The 20,200-nt window shown below is 37.9% G+C and overlaps 1 protein-coding gene across 1 annotated transcript in view; it reads left to right on the forward strand.

Annotated features, from left to right (window-relative positions):
* The first annotated feature begins 1,551 nt into the window (after positions 1 to 1,551).
* LOC149278825 (protein-glutamine gamma-glutamyltransferase 5-like) overlaps positions 1,552 to 20,200 on the forward strand; it is a 37,473-nt gene continuing 18,824 nt past the window's right edge. Inside the window, exons 1-10 of the mRNA XM_089501705.1 lie at positions 1,552 to 1,688; positions 1,820 to 1,948; positions 2,443 to 2,598; positions 2,887 to 2,950; positions 3,953 to 4,013; positions 5,950 to 6,041; positions 7,534 to 7,710; positions 8,692 to 8,862; positions 10,909 to 10,979; positions 11,099 to 11,157. Coding sequence (XP_089357831.1) covers positions 1,552 to 1,688; positions 1,820 to 1,948; positions 2,443 to 2,598; positions 2,887 to 2,950; positions 3,953 to 4,013; positions 5,950 to 6,041; positions 7,534 to 7,710; positions 8,692 to 8,862; positions 10,909 to 10,979; positions 11,099 to 11,157 — 1,117 coding nt within the window. The remainder of the gene's footprint in view (positions 1,689 to 1,819; positions 1,949 to 2,442; positions 2,599 to 2,886; positions 2,951 to 3,952; positions 4,014 to 5,949; positions 6,042 to 7,533; positions 7,711 to 8,691; positions 8,863 to 10,908; positions 10,980 to 11,098; positions 11,158 to 20,200) is intronic.

The raw sequence follows: 20,200 nt of genomic DNA on the forward strand, positions 1-20,200 counted from the left end.
CATATTTATAATTTCAGCTGCATGGTCATATATATATTAAAAGAAAGGTGTATGTGTGCTTGTGTATCAATGTTATAAGAACTTTAAATTAAATGTTGTTTCGTTCCAATGAACATTGATTTTCATATTGGCTTGGATCATGATAAAATGGTCATATCATGATTTAAACATTATTTACAAATAAATATTAATAGAACACTATTTCATATATAATGTGGCCATAATTAGTTATTTTATTTGCATTAAATGAATAAACTGGGTATATTAGAATTACATAATAAAATACATCATTAAAAAATTGGTGAAGTATAATCAATCTATAATAGAAATCCAGTTCTGTTTCTGAAAATACATTTGCCTTCATTTTTATAATTTAAATTACAAATTTTATTGAGCACTAAAAGCTTTTTAAAATTCTGTAATTTTGATATGTCTGTTGTCTTCTAAAAGATAGTAATTAATTTTTGTTTAAGTTATAGCGTATGTGTTACAGGAGTCTACTTACTCTATTTGTGTCTTAAAACTTATATTTCAGAGGAGACAGTAATAGGGCATTCTAAATATATTCATAAATTGAAGCATTTGATGCTTTTAAAATCACAATTTGATCTCAAGTTTATGGAAGGTATCTGGATTGGCTTAGTTTACAGACTTGACCCAAATCTGTCCTCTGATATCTAATGTGTACTAAGGGTTCTCAATGCCAAGGAGAATGAATCTTCTCAACCTGGCATGACCCATGGAAAATAAGCAATGCTTCACTTCTTTCTGATGTCCTTGTGGAAAATTGGCATGACTATGACATCTTAACATTATGGTTTCCAAAAATAGCAAGGTGTGCTAACCTGTCATAATTATTCTTTATTACTTGTGATTATGAGGTTTGCGCAGACGAGAAGATGCCAAGTTGTTGTTTACTAAATCTGAAGGGTAAATCACGTTACAAAATGTGATATTTTGTATAAATAGCAAGCATGTCAAAAAGTCAATGCAAGAAAACTCATAATTATTTTATAGGCATTACCAATATGTCCTACCATGTACTTACTGAATATCTGTCAAAGACCTCATCCTCGTATATGTCTGAATGAGGGTAGAAGTGCATAAGTAGTTATTCAATAGCACTTGAGCTCTATCAGGCCTCCTATACCCCACATCTACATTCTAAACTGCCTAGTGAGCTAAAAAAAAATAATGCTTAATTTGAATTGTTTAATACACTTAAATATTCTTAAATATTCTTTCCATAAATTACATTACACCTTATTCATCAAAACTATAAATGTTATATAAAAGATCTCTGTAACTGAATGGTAAATTCATTCTTATTTTAGACCTTTTTTTTTTTCCAAGAGAAGGAATTTTGTAAAAATTTCTATTTTTTTTTTTATCAGGAAGAGAGAATGTGGAGACTGTTGTTTTTGTGGAGCTGTCTCTTCCAGTCTGGATATTCTAGCCCTGGAGTTATGATACGGGTATCTCAGAAATGGTTAGACTATGGTGAGTAAAGAGAAGAGCCTTTCAATAGTGCACTGGTATAGAAGATGATGCATGCCAGCAAGACTTCTTTGTTTCATAGTTCGCTCTGAGGGGATAGAAGTTCTCCGTCATATACTAATGAAAGAAACTCTTCCAAGTATCAATGGCACTACACGAATGTTTGGGAAAGTGAACTACTCCATTTCTGGGTGAGTAATACTTATACAAAGCAAACGCATGGTTGAAAGTGCTACATCTAACATCCTTATCTACTTATGTCAATTACCTGCCATTACATGTAACACAAAGAATGCATGATGTAATACTTAATATTCCCAAGGGTTTTAATTGAAGAATTTGAGATCTCGCGTGTGTCAGCTGTACCAAACCCACCTGCAGATGTCCTTGTTACTGGTGAAGAAGCAAGGGTCAAAGTCTATGGACGTTGGAATGTGAAACACTGGCTCATGTAAGATTTCATTAAAAAAAATAATAATTTTAGAATTCATTTAATTCTATAGTGATACTGTAGGTTTTCCATCCAAAAGTACTATTCATATTCACCAGCACATACCAGTCTTTGTATAACTAATGTTCTGAGTAGCATGTTGGACATCCTTCCCATAACAAAAAGTAAATAATCAGTGATGGCCAAATTTGACCTTCAATGGCGCAAGATGTTAGGCAGTAGTTCTATCTTGGTGAAATCAATGTTCCCCATCTTCTAGTTTGACAGCAGGAGTAGTCATCTGGTAGCTATTCACTTGTTCATGAACTATATTTACCTATATCTATATCATGGTTCTTTTTCAGCCTTTTGCTATCTGAAAGCCATCAAAGAGTCATGAAAATTGTAGCACCACCTGATGATAAGAAGATCTTTGAGGGGAATTTAATTTTAGGATAACTGCTGTGATAATACGATATACCGTAATATTATTTTAGATTTATTTTTTTTTTTAGTAATGACAATGGCAGCTTTACTCTTCTGCTCTCCGGAGTATTCATAACAGCACGTCTGAATACATTTAAGGATGCCACTGGACGACCTTCTGTGCTTCTTTCTGCTTGTCATTCTGAAATTAAACACGCTAAACTTCACTTGACTGGAGGAGCGAGGTGAGCGAGGAGATGCACCTTGTGGTACCAGTCGGTAGCATAATTCCTTCTATCACCTTTCGCACCTGATTTAAGAAAAGGTGATGAACATAATACTCACAGTAATCCTTTAATCATCATTTATATATGTAACATCAGATCGGGTTCTCTAAATATGAAACCTGTTGTCATATGCCTTTCATACGTATGCACTATAAATATCCAACCTGTTCAACAAGAGTGAAATTGTAGTTTAGACAATTGCATCATTTCGCTTTTGATGTTAATGTGACCTCTCTTACTCCACAGCTGGTTCTACAACCTTTTCACTGTGTTTTTGGAAAGGCCGATCAAGGACAATGTAAACAAAAAGGTAACATTTGAATTCATAGAAGAGATATTCTATTAGGCTTTAACCAAAATAGAAATAAGAAAATTGTTCAGAAAATATTGCTTAACTCCGTTGTCACTGGCTCTGTCTATGGTCTCGTTCCCAATTGGTCCCCTTCATATATTCACAAACGATATTCATTTAGTTTTGTTCATCATGAAAATAGTACAATTTAATTTAGGAAAGGGGCATTATAATAAAGCCTTAGTTTTGCTGTTCATTAAGCATTAAGGCGAGCTTCATCGGGTTCACGTTGAGGCACGTTGCAATTGACACAAAGTAAGATGGCAGCTCATGTTACACTCTTGCTGCCAGTTAGAAGGCTCCACGTTGAAATAATCCTCTCTTAATAGCAATCCCACTCAGAAATGTCTCTAATTGCAGAAGAAAAATCTGCACCCAGACTAACCAGCACGTGCCAGTGGGTGCTCACTTCAAACCATAGTTTATTATGTAGTGCACAGGATATTCACAGTCTATTCATTTGAATAACTCACACCCCAGATGCTGAAGGAGGACGCCCATCATTCACCTTGTTATCTAAGATGTCACTCAGCTTGTTGCTCTTGTTACCCAAGGTGAAAAACTGAAAAACATGAGCTCTAATATGAGACTCATCTTGAGATTGTCACTCAGATGCTATTAGGTATGAGTGAATAATTGAGCTAATCATTGTACCATCGTTGGGTTGCCCTAACAACTTGTGGATTCTTTTAAATGCTGATCTTAGTAAATGTCTGAATTGCTCTTTTTATGCCATATCCACTTTAGTAAGATGACCTTGGGTTTAACCCCTTAATGACAAAGCCCGTACATGTATGGGCTCACAATGCATTGTTTTCAATGGGTTTAGGGACCGCCCATTGTCCTTAAGGGGTTAAAGGTTGGTATTTATTAAATCAAAACATCTGCCCCGGTACTGAAACAATGTATTTTCTAAAAGGTATTTTACAATTGTATACCCTACTTGTGTCCTTTTCTCAGCTATGTCCCAAAATGGATGAAGCTGTTGGGGTCTTGCAGAAAGAGCTGGCCACGTTTCAAGGTGGGAGTTTAAAAAAACATTGTAGAAGGTTGTGATTTAAAGATTTTGGCATGTGAGCAGTACAATTTCTTGCTTTCAATTTCACAAAACAATGTGCCAGCCATTCGGGCAAGCCATTTGGGCACGCATTGGTTTGTGCTTGGTAAAACTAGACTTTGATTTGAGCCAATAATACTTTGAGATAATAATACTATTTAAGACTTTATTTATTGATTTAACATTGATTGTGTCAAATATTGGCATACAGTATGGCAAGTTTTGCAAAAAAATGTAATGTACATTTGATGTATGTCCTGCTCAGGAGATGGTATTATTGGCTGTGCATATACTAGATATATAATATGTTTTATGATTGCTGCACAAAGTGGGAATGTAAAACTTTGAACACTAGGTAAGCAGATATTGTAAAGTTAACATACCGCAACAGAAGACCCACACAATTCCAATTTAGCATTTAAATAATGTGTTATGTTAAAATTAGAAGCGCCCAAAGTGGCTGTGTTCTTTAATAATGCAAATGGTAAAAAAAGAAACCTCCTCTTACCGCATAGCTGAGCAATTACCTATGTTGAGTCACAAATTCATTTATTGCTTTACAACTCTGCCTCCTAGTGGAAATTGACCAAAATGCAGATTTTTGCTGTCGCAAATAAAAAAAAGCACTGTCTGCAGATGATGTGCTGACACCGTTCTCTTTTGTTAAAGTAGACATCGACAAGAAAAGAGACTTTTCTCTTGTGGGAGTTACCTCCCAAATTACTTTTCTACTGTTCTCCACAATTTCCAAAGTGGCACACAATTTTATTTTGTTTCCTCAAATCCTTGTGTGCTGTGATGTTAATCTAATGGCGTATTTGACTTCACTGTTTAGGAAAATTCTGGTACTGTATTTTTCTTGTTTTGCTGGGAGGGCAGAAAGTGGGATTTTCTGACAAAGCTGTCATGTAGCCAGTGAAACACATCTAAGGTAACTTTGAGATACTTAGCTCTAGTGACAAGGCTATAAATGAAAGGAAGCATTTTTTTGTGCCAGGAGGTTAGGAATCATTTCTTAAAACAATTAAGGTTTATTTTTTTAGCCAGGCTGTCTACTCCCAGTTTTATTAGGACCTAATAAAAGTTATATTGTATGCATACTTCTCACATTTCTTCTCAATTTTAGACCCCAAAGGCCAGTATTGTTGACTCCTTTATCCAGAGGAAATCTTCCACATCTTTCAGTTTAAGACTGCCCTTGTGGCAGGATCAGACTGATATGTTAATGGGGATGTCTCCTCTGTTATGGGATAAGTGAGGTAAAAGTTGAGACACTCCTGAGTAGGGACACATCATAAGGCAGGCTATTAACTGACTGTCGGTTCTCGGTTGAGTACTTGTCAAAACTTTACATATGTAATATTTAAACCAAGATTATACTCAATGTAAATGTTGTCCAGCAACAAGCTTTGTGGCACACATTTCCCTAAAATGCACCATCAACACCAATCAATATCACAAGTCTGGTCCTGGATAATGTTGTCTTTGTACGGTCAGGTTTTCTATACCTTCTCAAAGATGAAGCAATAGCCATAGTGCTACACTTTGCTCGGGCTACACTTTGCGTCAAGTGTGATCAAGCCCTTTCTATGAGGTCACAGGCTGTCTTAAGAGCTTGTATCCAATCAATAAAGAAAAGCTCTTTAGGTCAGAAGATCAAATATAGTTTGATTTAATCACATGAACACATTTTTTAAGTATTACTAAACCAGAGGTTATAACGATAGCATAACTCATAAAATGATAATTGCTTAATAACATGAGCTCTTGATTTGAAATAATATAGTTGTCTACTCAACATGAGGATGAAACTATTTGCTAGCCAAAGTGGCCTTTCATAAAATAGGTTTTATTTTCTTCTAAACCACTGTCTAATCTCAATTATTTTCTAACCTCACAGTTACTTCTTATGTTGATACCGTCACTGAACTTAATTACACTCTGATAAATCCTCCACGTGTAGAGAAGACCCACATAGATTTGGATCTAAAGGTAACAGTGTCCATACAGTAATACATAATTGTTTCCATGTAGTCATGATCATGTTATACATTCTGACTTGAATCTATGCTCCTAGTTTGCTATCTTGTCACTGTCTCCTTATCTTATATTTATTTTGTCATTTTTTTGTTTTGCTGCCCAGATCACAAAGACCTTCACTGGTTTCCATCACAGGTTTTGTTAGTACAAAAAAAGGACAAATGTATCATTAATAGGTTGACAGCAATAGATAAGATACATTATTTGAGCAAATAATGAAGGGTTAATGAACATGACCTGGAAATCGTAATGAAAAAACGTAGCTAAAAATTGTTATAAGATCACTATTTCCCATGAGTGTAGAACTACCATCTGTTGATCTGCCTCGTAAATATATATATCACAAGGTCCCAAATGAGTTTATTGACTACTGTTACAAATGTTAAAGTTTTCTTGTTTGGATTTACTAATTGGATCCTTTTTTTTGTCTCTATTGGCATAAAAATTATCTGATTGCAGATAAGTATGCAGACATATAGTGACATCTAGTGGTTTCTATAGTAACATATAAGCAGAAGGTTCCTTCTTTTCTAAAGTGATGTTTCCTTTTTATTTGTAGTCTTCTCTGATATTTTATCTTTGGAATAAAATACATTGTATGCCGTCCTCAAAAAAATAGAATCCTTCGCTGCACCGGAGTCTAGCTTTCTGTTCCCAGATGAAGGGTCAGCCTTACAAGCATTTGAAACACGTGATGACCAGTCATGTGATCGCTGTGAAAACCAATCACATGACAAAGCCAGTGCTAAATCTATAGGTTCAATCCTCTCCCACTCCGGCACTGACAGTGGAACGGAAAATGATAATAAAATGTTAACTTCTAAAACATCTGACCCTAGTGACTGTAGACGGTTTATCAGCTTGTCCTTAGAATGAAATGTCAGGACACATGTTCCAAATATATATACTATATAGATATAGCATCAAAAGGTAGCTCCAGCTGTTCAGAATAAAACAATATGTAATATGTATGTGTGGATACAGTAAATTAGAAGAGATTATGGTTGAACAAATCCATAGTAAAAATACAAAAAAAATCCCAGATAGCCCTGGTCAGCAAGGGGTAAATGTTCAATACCACTGTGGAGCTTGATAATCCTTTTTCTTAATTTAGTGTAAAAAAGATTAATTTCATGTAAAGTATTTGTGATTTGACACATAATTACTTTAATCCTGTTCTCTCACCCATCAAATATTCTAAGCCCATCTACCCACAGTGCTTACTTTTAGTGTATACACTACGTAATGCATACAAACACACTGAAAAGAAGTGAAATCATCGACAAATATCATAGAGGCAACTTGTGTGACATCACAGCCATAGCCTACATAAAACCTACCTACCTACCTACCTACATCATCATTTTTACACAGGATATAGTCCGCCAACTTTAAAATATAATGCTTTAACCTTTCTGAAATTCATGACAACTCTAATTTTCAGGGAACTGTTCATCCCATCGACTCCTCCAAGGAAGATCCCACTCCAAAAACCGTTATCACTTTGCCAGAAGGAAGAGGATCTATGATGTATGTCGGCTTCTCTGAATATTTCTTTAACTCTTTGGGGAGAAACTACTTCCTGTCTGATGTCTTAAAGATGACATTGACACATGAACAGGTAAGTATAATGTGGTTTATGTACTGTACGTACGTCTTTTTATTTTAAGGTAGCTTGACATTTACATACTTTGTGTTTATATCAATATCCCAGTGGCAGTTGGTGAGACCTTGTATAATTCATAGTAGATTATATGAAGGACTTAAATAACTTAATTTTGAATTAAATGTTGGATGCCGGGTATAATAGTGTAAATAATAAGATGCAATGCTAATAATTTAGAGTGATGCTGTGATTATGACACGCTACAACAGCCAATAATTAACAATGATATCACTGTAATTCTCTCCTCGCAGTTTCCTCATGCATTTTGGTTGCGAACAGGTGACTATGGGACAATCATTCCTAAGGTATGATAGTTGGCAAATAAAACAAAATATCTCTCATGTTAACTTACTGGGCTTTCATGTAAATGTCGGCCAGACTGGACCTGCCTCTGGTGGAGCCAGATGTGATGTCATAGCTGGGAAGTATAAATGTAAATGACACAAAATGGAATCTAAATCCAAATTAGAATTATACTTATATTCAGAGCCGTTGCCGGTTGATTTTTTTTTCTGATTTCAAGGAGCTTAAGTCAATAATATTTTTTTCTAAATACACAATGTGTGCCATAGCAAGCTTCCATTATCGTTTAAACATGCGCTGGGATCACTTTTGATGAAAACCCCTATAATTTAAGACATTTCTGTAGAGAATTATGATAATGGTGCTTAATACTGACAAAATCAATATTAATAACAATGATATTAGCAATTAGACGATATGGAAATGCAAAATCTATATGCAGAAAGTAATGCTGTACAGAATGGCTAGCAATATAATCTAATATATTAATAATAATATAATAAAATGTACAGTATAATATTATTTAATTAATTTAATTATGGACTGCTTTTTTGCTTAGGATCACACTATTTTTTAAAGCTTTGTATGTATTCGCTGTATATCTGTATGATCATTTCATTATTTTTTCCTTAGATCAGGGATTACTACCCTGTGTCTCAGGCTATGATACTGACTATAAGAGCCACAGAAGTCCCTCTGGTCACCTTGACTCCCAGAAACATCACCTTGGAAATGACTGGGCTTCTTCAAGGCATGGTTGTGTTGCCATATTTAATCACAAACCAACTATTTTCTTTTAGTATGGTAAGAGGTTTTGTTTTTTCGAATAGTCTTAAGTGATACTCTTCAGTTAGTGGTATCACTTTACATGGTCAAGAACTGAATGATAGAACGCAAAGGTTATTTTGATCCATATTTTAATGCTTGTATAAACCATATATTTTAAAGGAAGGTTGGTGGTGTCAGTCATGTGGTATTTTGTGTCACTCAAGCACCAACACTGAGCTGATGCTTTATGGCTGTGCTAATAAAGTCCATTCCTCCATGGACTTTTAATAGTCGAAGTGTCAAGCTGGGTGATTAAGACTGAACTATTCTATTGCTTACCACAAGAGTGAGCCTATGTTTATTGTTGTCTGGGTTGCTAGTCCCAGCAAATAGCGCACACACACTTACACACAGACTATCATCATAATAATAACACACAATCTCACTCTAACATAATATATTACTTACACCAACTGCTAATACACACACATTTACACTAATATCTTATTATAACAACCCCTAATACCGTACTCTAACAAGACTATAACACCATCCACTAACACACACTCACTCTAATAACATATGCCAGCTCACTCTTAAACCCTTTAATATCACACACTCACTCACACTGTTACCTTGTATACAGCCTATCTCTCTCTGTGCAAGCTGCCTCACTACTAATGCGGGATCACATTGCATTGTGTTAAGTAACCAAGTAGAGCACCTTCATTATACAGGTACCAGGGCCATGTAAGCCTGCTTCAATAGGCCCTAAACAGAACAATTCATACATTAGTACCATTGTAAGGGTCACTGTCTGGAGAAATAGACTAGAATAGATAAGGTACAGGTCATTGTAATCTAAGGGGGCGATACATTAGGTCCATATGACAATAATGTGTTTGGGGATGGAGGCAGTGTAAAATTGTCAAATAAATGGCTAATCAAGGCAGATAATTAGAATCCCACACAAGCATTCATAAAGAAAACATGTAATTCTAGACATCAAGACAAAAGAACATGTCTCCTGTTATGACAATGATTTATTAATAAATATGGCAAAACATATGTAAGAATGTAGCAAGAAATCCTAAATCCATGTCTAATCTAGCTTTGTCCTAAAATGTCTATGCCACTGTACTAAAGCAGCTATTCCTAACAACAAAATAATCAATACACATTGTACCGTATTTGTTCAAATATAAGACAAGGTTTTTTTCAGCGCAAGTACTCTGAAAAATATCCCTCATTTTATTCTAAGTCGTCTTATAAGCTGGCCTCAAATAGAGGTCTTACTATAAGACTAAGATCCAGACCCCCCACAGCGCTGCAGGGGACCTGGATCCTCCTCTCTGGCAGCCGATGATCGTCTGTGCAATGCGCGCAGACAACCTCCACTGCTACCTGACACTTTCTCTGGGATGGAGCTCCAGCGTGACATGACCTTCCAGTGCTCTATTATAGTCTATTATAGAAGCCCTAGCAAAAGTGCTGGCAGAAACGGAGGTTGTCTGCGCACATCACGCAAACATCCGCCGGCTGCCAGACGACCTCTGCTTCTGCCACTGCAGAATGATGAAGCAAATGTCCTTCCGGTGCTCAGTCATGGAAGTGTCGGGTAGTAGTGGAGGTTGTCTACGCACATCCCGCAGACATCCACCGACTGCCCCCGCTAGACACCAGGGAGTCTGGAGTCTTTGTATACCCACTTCTTCCCTTATGCAGATAACCTTCAGGGTATTAAACTGTTAAAGTGTTAAGGATTTTGTGGGTAGCCAAATATTGTTTATTCCAATATATTAGTGTTTATGCCAAATATATTTGCATGTCATCAACGACCACATTCTGAATTTTACTTGTTATATATATATATATATATATATATGTCCTGATGAAAGTCTAATAAACAGACTGAAACGTTGATTAGGAAACTGCAGTTTCTGGAGTGATTATTTAAAGAAGTCCCTGGAGTGCCGGTAACTATTTTTGGATGTTATATATATATATATATATATATATATATATATATATATATATATATATATATATTGGGCTAATTGGCCAATTCCCTTTTCTCTACAGGCAGCCACTTTCATTGCTAATAAAGTACACCTGTCAGGCCTGAACCTGGGTGTCTCCTTTGCTATTGAAAGGTAATAGGCTAACCTCTTTGCATTTGCTTTTTTTATTGACTGCTAGGCCACCATTATGCATTGCATAAAACAGAACCAAGCATTATACGTGAAACTGACTTGTTGAATTCCATTTTTAGGCTTAAATTCTTTGACTTCAAAAGCTCTGTGGGCGACATTGATGTGAGTGTTTACCTGTGTATCTGAGACTGTTCCCATGCTCCCTAAAAATACATTTTAGAATGATAGGTGAGAAGTGATGTTTGCATGGATATAAATGGGTCTAATTTTATGAGGAAATGTGTGGCAGGATACAGGGGAGCTTGTAGCTATTAGTCAGAATTAAGCTTTATTGTGTTTGCAAATATCTTGGGCTTGGGTTTAACAGGCATGCTATGTGATTCAACTTCCTGACTTAACCCCAAATAGCATTCATGGATTCTAGACTGGAACAGCTAAAATCCATTCTAGATTTACACTGTCAAAAACTTTGTATACAATCCACCAGAACGTTTCTAGTTTAACCCCTTAATGACAAAGCCTGTACATGTATGGACTCAAATTGCATTGTTTTCAATGGGTTTTGGGACCGCCCATTGTCCTTAAGGGGTTAAAGAATGTTAATGTACAATAGAAACTGAATCAAACACCCTGAACACTTTTAGAGAGGACCTTAGATGGAATACCTGTAAAAATCTAACTCCTTCTCACATACCAACACATGGACTAGAGCTTACCTATTTTGGTTGATCCATGTTATTAAATGAAAAAGCAAAACAAATATAGTCATGTAACACATGGGGTAAAAGTCATCAAAACGTACACAACTGGCTGGTTCATCTTAGATGTAATAACATATTGCAATGATCTCATTAGACACAAAACAGTTTAGATAGAATCAGCACATGCTGGTTTGTGATAATCAGGTATGCACATTTAATGCGTATAAGTATTTGAGCAATTAGCAACCGTTGTTCTTGATTTGTGCCCTCCTTACGTGTGAGTATGATCTTCACATGCCACTTTCAATTTATAAAAAAAGCCTACTTTTTTGTCAAGTGATTAAATTTGAGCCCCTTCTCTCTAGACACCTTACAATTTACTTCACAGATAGCGGCATTAGAGAGTTCTTTGGGGCACAGTTTGCAAAAATCTGTTCTTCAAGGCATAAACGGTAAGACACCAAACAAATGTTTTAATATTATTTTAGGGGAGTAAGTCCCAAACCTCTGTCCATCACAGCAGATCTGATCCAGTTCTCGATGATTTAGAAAGCTAGTTTATTTATCTGCCCTTATATGTTATGTCTTATGGGGTAGACATCTTCTTTGTACCTGGCTGTGGTTTTCAAGGTCGCTGGATCACTATTGACTGTTTTAACCTAAATTTACTGTACATTGGATGCCTTGGATTTTAAGCCAGCAACATGCTACTGAGGAATTGTAAAAAAAATGTGTCATTGGGATATAGTCCAAAAATAAGGCCTTGTACTATTCTATTTCTTTGGATAAAATGTATTATCCTTTAATAGTACCGGTAATTGGTAATGGAGGTTGGAATAATCCGATGAACAAAAAATACAATTTGGTAAATGTGTTGGGATGAAAAACATTTGCAAAGATAGTATATGAATCTGATAATACAGATGCAGGGGCCTCCTCTGCCATCAACCAGTGAAGTACACCTGTACTTCATTGGTTGATGGCAGACGAGCCCCCTGCTGGCGACCAATAGAGTCGCTCGTACAGACTTTTAAAATCCTGGTGCCGCAACTTGGCCGGCAGGGATTACTGGTCTCCCTGCTCCAACAGTTAAAGGTCCGTACAAGCGACTTTATTGGTTATGTAATATCACACAGTAACACACACTAAAGCCATACACTAACATATTCTAATGCTTCAGAATAACACATGCAAACACCATACACTAAAACACATGCACACAAACTCACTCTAATATGGATACCCATTCTGCAACCCCATACACTAACACATAGTCTCTCTAACACATTCACATACACATATCCAGCAGTGCAGCTGACAGCTGCCTCATCCCCAACCTCGCATGGACCTCTATCCTTAATGCAGGCCTCAACCAGTGTGCGAAATGCTGCCCTCCTACCACAGAGTAACACCTCCAGCACCCTCCATTGCGTGTCCCTGTACATAAGGTCACAAACTCTATAAAAAGTCTTCTCTGTCGCTATTGAATCCTGAAGTTTTGTTTTTTTGTTTGGAAATCATAACCCTTATCTATGTCTTTTTTTCCCCTCAGATGGTCTTCGTAAAGGTATTCCAATGCCAACACTTGTTAACGTCAGTCTTCAAGAATCAGCAATTACAGTAACTCAGGTTTGTTCACATTATATCTATGGAATTATCAGTGAAAAACATCAGCTGAAAATAGTAACTTAACAAGAAATATTATGTAAAATGAGACACATTGAATTGCCACCAGTTGGTGTGATGCTGGGTGCAAGATTTGTTTGGTGTCCCTCCCCACAAGTACCATGCACATATTTACACACAGACTAACACATACTAAAATGCCAATACACCGACACCCTCTGCTGCTGGCGGCACTTCCGCCAGGGCTTCTATGGTGCCCCAGAGGAAGTGCCAGCAGCAGCGGAAGTTGTCTGCACGCATCGCACAGACGCCCACCGACTGCCATAGAGGAGGATCCAGCTCCCCTGCAGCGATGCAGGGTTTCTCGATCTTAGTCTTGTAGACCTCTATTTAAAGATGACCTCGAATTAAAGATGAGGGATATTTTTCAGAGCATTTGCTCTGTAACCATGCCCTCCCCCACAGCCCATATATTGTCCCTATCAGTCTTTGCACCTCAGCCCCTCAAACTCTGCTATGCCCTTCCCTTAGTCGTCACTATGTTCCCTTACCGTTTGCCTACTTTTTTCGTGAGGGGGTGGCATTGCATGGTGATCTGCTGTACAAGCCACAAGTCCCGTGTGACTAGTGCAAAAGAGAATGATGATCAGTGAAGAAGCCATCTTACCTTGTCCAGAGAAAACAAAGGGTTACACTTCGTTCAAGACTACAATATGGGCATTACAAAAAAAAATCAAGGTCAGGTATACTTGAATTCCCAAGAGTTATTTGGGCAACCGATCCCTCTGTGGAGTATTAGTAAAAGTAACAGAAACAAAAAAAAAAAACCCATACATTCTGTTGTTCTACATGATTACTCTTTCTAACATTTTTATGTTAGGGTTGCTTGTTGGTTTCCATGGATATGTACTACGTCCCGTGGAGAGATCTGATGGACATGGTGCCTCCTAGACAACACATTCTTGTGTCCTGAGCCTGATGTCCTAAACCAAGTGGATATTGCTTTGTGCAATTCTCTGCACATTTTTGACAACCACCTGCATCCATACTTGGATGGCTGTTGATTTTTTGTACACAGCATTTTTTGTTTAAAAGACTATTCAAGACCATTTTTGTTATATTCCTTTGTTTCAAATAAAAATACAGCGTGACTTTTGCTGCACATTTGTGGTTGCATGAAATATACAATTAATAAAATGTTTGATTGCAAGAATTGTACTTGGGAAACTTGGACGGAATATACCAAGTATATTATTACACTATATTACTATACCTTTATGTTTTTTGTGTTATTTGAATTAAGCAAACAGAGCCATAGCTAGCTCAATTTGTGCTCGAGGCAAGAATGGAAAATTGTGCCCCCCAGTTATTATTTTACAGAGGTTATTTTATTTAAACTGCCCTTACACACTGCCTTCACACACACCTGCCCATTAACACGCATATATACGCATACACTGCCCTTGCACATGACATTCCATAAACACACACTGCCTATACACATTGCCTTTACACACACCTTCCCATGAACACACATATACACACGACTGCCCTTACACACAGCTGCCCATTAACACGCATATACGCATACACTGCCCTTACACACGACTGCCCATAAACACACATACACACACACTGCCTTTATACACACCTGCCCATAAATACACACATAGACATGCACTGCACTTACACAACCCTGCCTTTACACACATATACACACACATCAGCTTACAAACATACAAATACCTACACTGCTCTTACACACACCAGCTTACAAACACACATATATACACATATATACACATACACTGCCCTTACTCACTCCCTTTACACATACCTGCCCATTAACGTGCATATACACATACACTGCACTTACAACTGCCCATACACACTGCATTTATACACACGTGCCATAAACACACATATACATCTACAGTGCCCTTACACAAGCCTGTCCATACACATGTGTATACACATGCACTCCCCCGTCTTTACACACACATACACACACACACACACCAGCTTACAAATACCTAAAGTGGTCTTATACATGCACTGCCCATACACACACACACAGCAGTTTACACACACATATACACAGCCCTTACACCCCTTTCTCCCCATCTCTTACTTTTCTCCTCTTCCATCATCTTCGATCATCTTCCATTATCTATCATCTTCTATCTTCCATCCTGTGGTGGGAGCGTGAGGTTTATCACTCCAGGCCTCTGCTTTAGTGCTCCCTGATCACTATGCACCGGCTATTGCCCCGGGGTGATGTCATATCCCGGCGTGTAGTGATTAGGGAGCACGGAAGCCGAGGCTTAAATTGACAGACCTGACGCTCCCCAATGTTGAGCCGGTTAGAGGGGGATTGTGATCTCCCCAACAGGCATTGCTCGTCGGAACCTCCTCCCCAGACCAGCGCTGATGGTGCCTGGGTGCGCAATGCCCACAGGGGCGCCTGATGAGCAGGGCTGGTTGGGGAGAGCTCAATCGTGCAGCTGCCTCGGCAGTACCCTGAAGACCGGCCCAGGGGAGGTGGCCTCTCTGCTCATCCCCTCCCCTATAGATACGCTACTGGTTTTTTTTAGGGGCTTCGTGGTGAATCACATTGCTGGCAGCAATGTGATTCACCACAGGGCCCTGTTGAGCTGGTTAGAGAGATCCGTGATCTCCCCAGCCAGTCCTGGAGGCTGCCTCTCACGCCTCACCCTTCCTACGGCCCTGTAAGCAAAGCACAATTTAATATGATTTATACTATTAAATATCATTATTTGATTATTATGACTACATTTACAATTGCTGAGTGGGAAAATAAATGATTTATAAGGGGTTATGCATGATTCTACAAAGGTATAATTAGCATAATTGTGCTCATTAGCAAAATGTAGATGCAACACAGCACCTGTATCAGGCAGGTGCATTTTTGTCACCTTAAGATGGATTGGATATCAATAGTGACACTGCAAGTACCAATATGTGCTTCAGTCAGAGAGCTGTCTCTACACCATAGAACAAACATTAGTTCCCCAAAAAAATAAATGAAAGGTATGGACGGAGAATTTACAGATTGGAAATAATGAGAGAAATGGGGGGCAAAATGAAAATGTATGCACATATGCCAGTAGTCCCTTTTCACACCACCAATTCAACACACCTGAACTGACGATGGTACAAAGTAAGCCAGACACTGAGGGTAGTACAGCATAACTTCCATCATTATATACTGAGACGGACGGTGCTGCAGTATAACTCAACACCAACATATACTGAGCATAACAGTGGTATACCACAATTCTCATAATTATATAGTGAACCAGACACAGATGGTGGTACAGCATAACTCCCAACATTATATAGTGATCCGGGCACTAACTGGGGTTGTCATGTCTCATGCCTCAAATTTTGTATTTTTGTATTTTGTGTTGTATATGCTGTTTGCTGCTGGCTATCATGTTATTTGTCCCCGCTGGGCTCCCTTAATCAGGTTGTATTCAGCCAGCCCCTCGCCTTTCTTGTTTATTCTAATGCTGTTCATTATACTGTCTGGTAGAAGCCATTACCTGCATTTCTGTACATATTTACAAGGATTGTCGGCCTGAAGATTAAAACTTTACTGAGATCCCCTTCTATATGTCAGTTTTGTCAGACACTGTCTGCTGACCTTTCGTTGGTCTCAGAAACCCACATCTCACAGCTTTGTTAGTGATGCAGAATAGGGGTATAGTATGACTATGAATTATATAGTGAACCAGACACTAACAGGGGTACAGTGTAACTCCTATCATTATATAGTGATCCAGACACAGACAGTAGTTCACAAAAATAATTATATTGAGGAGTGAAATTAACAATTATGAAGGCCCACAAATTTCTAAAACAGAGGCCTGTTGAAACAGACCTTGCACCCCCTTATTTTGGCTCCCAAATCCCTGGACTGTCCTTGGAAAAATGGGACAGTTGGGAACTATGCAATTAACTTTTTACTTAAGGGAATCGACCAGTCTACAACGAGCGTGCAAAGTCTAAAAAATAGTTTGGGGTTTTTTAACCTTTGAGGAGGTCCTTATTTAATGCAGTTGCGCATCAACAATGTTGGTCACAATGACTACTTTTGGGGCATAAAATACACACGATAAATCATTTTTAAGAAGGATATAAAAACTACAAGAGAAAGATAATGTCATATGAAATTCTAGAAGGGTAAAAGAAACCTGTACATAATTATCTTAAATTTCTTTTTTGGCATTTTGATTACATTCTGTTTTGTTTTTTTCGGTAACTAGTTATTTAATTGTCGATGTAATGCTATTGTCTGTAGCTGCATCAGGAAGCATTATTGTTAAATTATATTTTTCTGTGTGTTGTGCAAACACCTCAACATACATATGTTAACCCAGCTAAATGACATATATTGATACTTTTCAAAAGGAAATATTAAGATGCTCATTAAATCTGACACTTGCATGATGCATGTTGTGTCAAACATTTCTATATAACATGATTCATAGCTGAATAATATCCCCACGATATGGGGCTGGGTCATGGGCTGGGTCCTATAACATCTTCAGTATTGGCACCAGAACGTCAAAGGTGTGTCCAGCATCCCAGTTACGTAGTAATTTTTACTGCAAACAATTAGTAATACAGTAAGTAATGCTGCACCAATAGCTGGGAAATTGGCTTCAGCACTAAAAGACAAATCTGGCATGCATGCAATGTCCTTTTATTACTTGTTTTAACAAGCCTTTCAACCCCTGTAAGACCAAGCAGAGTAGTGTATCAAACAGTAAATTTTACACCCACAATGAATATTTCTGATGTCATAAGATTACTAAAGACTGTTTGGATACATAATGATTTTGCTGAATCAGATGGGTGGCTTTGCTTTGTAAAACTTTCATTTTTTGTTACATTAATTTGATGTTTTGTTTTTCCCTGGACATTTAAACAAGAATCTAGGAGATTCTTGAAAACCTCTGGGAGAGAAAACAAGGCAACCATTTGCGTGCACTCAATGAGCCAGTGCCTATGTTAAATATACACGCCACTTTATTAGGTACACCTGTTCAATTGCTTGTTGACACAAATAGCTAATCAGCCAATTATATGGCAGCAACTCAATGCATTTAGGCATGTAGACGTGGCCAAGACAACTTAATGAAGTTCAAACTGAGCATCAGAATGGGGATTTCAAGATGACAGAAAGGCAACAGTAACTCAAATAACCACTCATTACAACCAAGGTATGCAGAATACCATCTCTGAACGCACAACGCGTCAAACCTTGAAGCAGATGGGCTACAGCAGCAGAAGACCACATCGGGTTCCACTCCTGTCAGCTAAGAACAAGAAACTGAGGCTACAATTCGCACAGGATCACCAGAATTGGACAACGGAAGACTGGAAGAACGTTCCCTATTTGATGAGTTCCAGCTGGGGGACATTTTCTCGTCACACTTTGGGCCCCTTAGTACCAATTGAGCGTTGCTTAAATGCGACAGCCTACCTGAGTATTGTTTCTGACCATGTCCATCCTTTTATGACCACAGTGTACCCATCTTCTGATGGCTACTCCAGCAGGATAATACACCATGTCACAAAGCTCACATCATCTTAAACTGATTTCTTGAACATGACAATGAGTTCACTGAACTCCAATGGCCTCCACAGTCACCAGATCTCAATCTAATAAAGCACCTTTGGCATGTGGTGGAACGGAAGATTCACATCATGGATGTGCAGCAGACCAATCTGAAGCAAATGCGTGATGCCATTATGTCCATATGGACCAAAATATCTGAGGAATGTTTCCAGCACCTTGTAGAAAGTATGCCACTTAGAATGAAGGCAGTTCTGAAGGCAAAAGGGGGTCCAAATCGGTACTAGCAAGGTGTACCTAAAAAAGTGGCCAGTGAGGGTATGTTTAAGGCAACTTGATATATTACTTGGAACATCCTACTGTGCCTATAAAAGAATAAAAAGGCAAGCAATCACTAGAAAACAGCAACAAGGTGAGGGAGGGTGGGACAAAATGTTGCCAAGAGCAAAAAGGGTACGTACCATCCGTGTTCAGCCTACATATTCCTCTGCAATAATGCTGCCAGACCCCAGATCAATTGTAACTCATTATACTCACTCACTGACTTACCTGGTAATGTGCCAGTGGTCATGCCCCTTTTCCACATCTATCTGAGTATGGGGGGCTCTTCGAAGTACAGCTAATATTTCATGTTGAGGGAGTTTCAGGAATACAGATGCAGTTAAAAATTACATTGGCCTGAGCTTCCCCAGGCGTTAAAGTTATAGTTTCAGAAATGGATCTAAGTTAACCATCTGTTCTCCATAAAATATCAGTTTCATCCATTGCTAGGGTTCAAATGACTATTATAATTAAATATGTGGGGACACATATTTCATTGAAAATACAGGTTTTAAAAGACCCTAAGCTAATAGTTATAGGCCCCTTAACACATGTAATAAAAAGATTAATTGATGGATCAACATAATAGTTCAGCATTTATAATCATGAGGAATCTAAGTCACACCGGTTAACCCTCCAAACCATAGGCATTAATATAGAGTTGCGCCCCACAAGGTTTTCCACAATATTTTGGAGTGTGTTAAAAAAATGCAGCAAGCTTCAAAGCCATATCCTAACTCTCCAATCAAAAACAAACAGCCAAAAAATAGAACACAGGAGAGAGACAGAAAAAAATGACAATAGTGTAATATATCAGACAAGTCTATATTATACATACCGCAATAGAGGACTGAAACAGAGGTCTGTAGGAAGGTAAAATATAATAAGAAAGATGAAACATGGGGACAAAGGGGAGAGAGACAGAGAAAGATAACGAGGAAAAAGGAGAGATGAGGTAAAGAGAAAAG

The sequence above is a fragment of the Sceloporus occidentalis genome, unplaced genomic scaffold, assembly GCF_023333645.1.
Source record: "Sceloporus occidentalis isolate IW3139 unplaced genomic scaffold, rSceOcc1.0.p SCAF_179, whole genome shotgun sequence".
Lineage (NCBI taxonomy): Eukaryota > Metazoa > Chordata > Lepidosauria > Squamata > Phrynosomatidae > Sceloporus > Sceloporus occidentalis.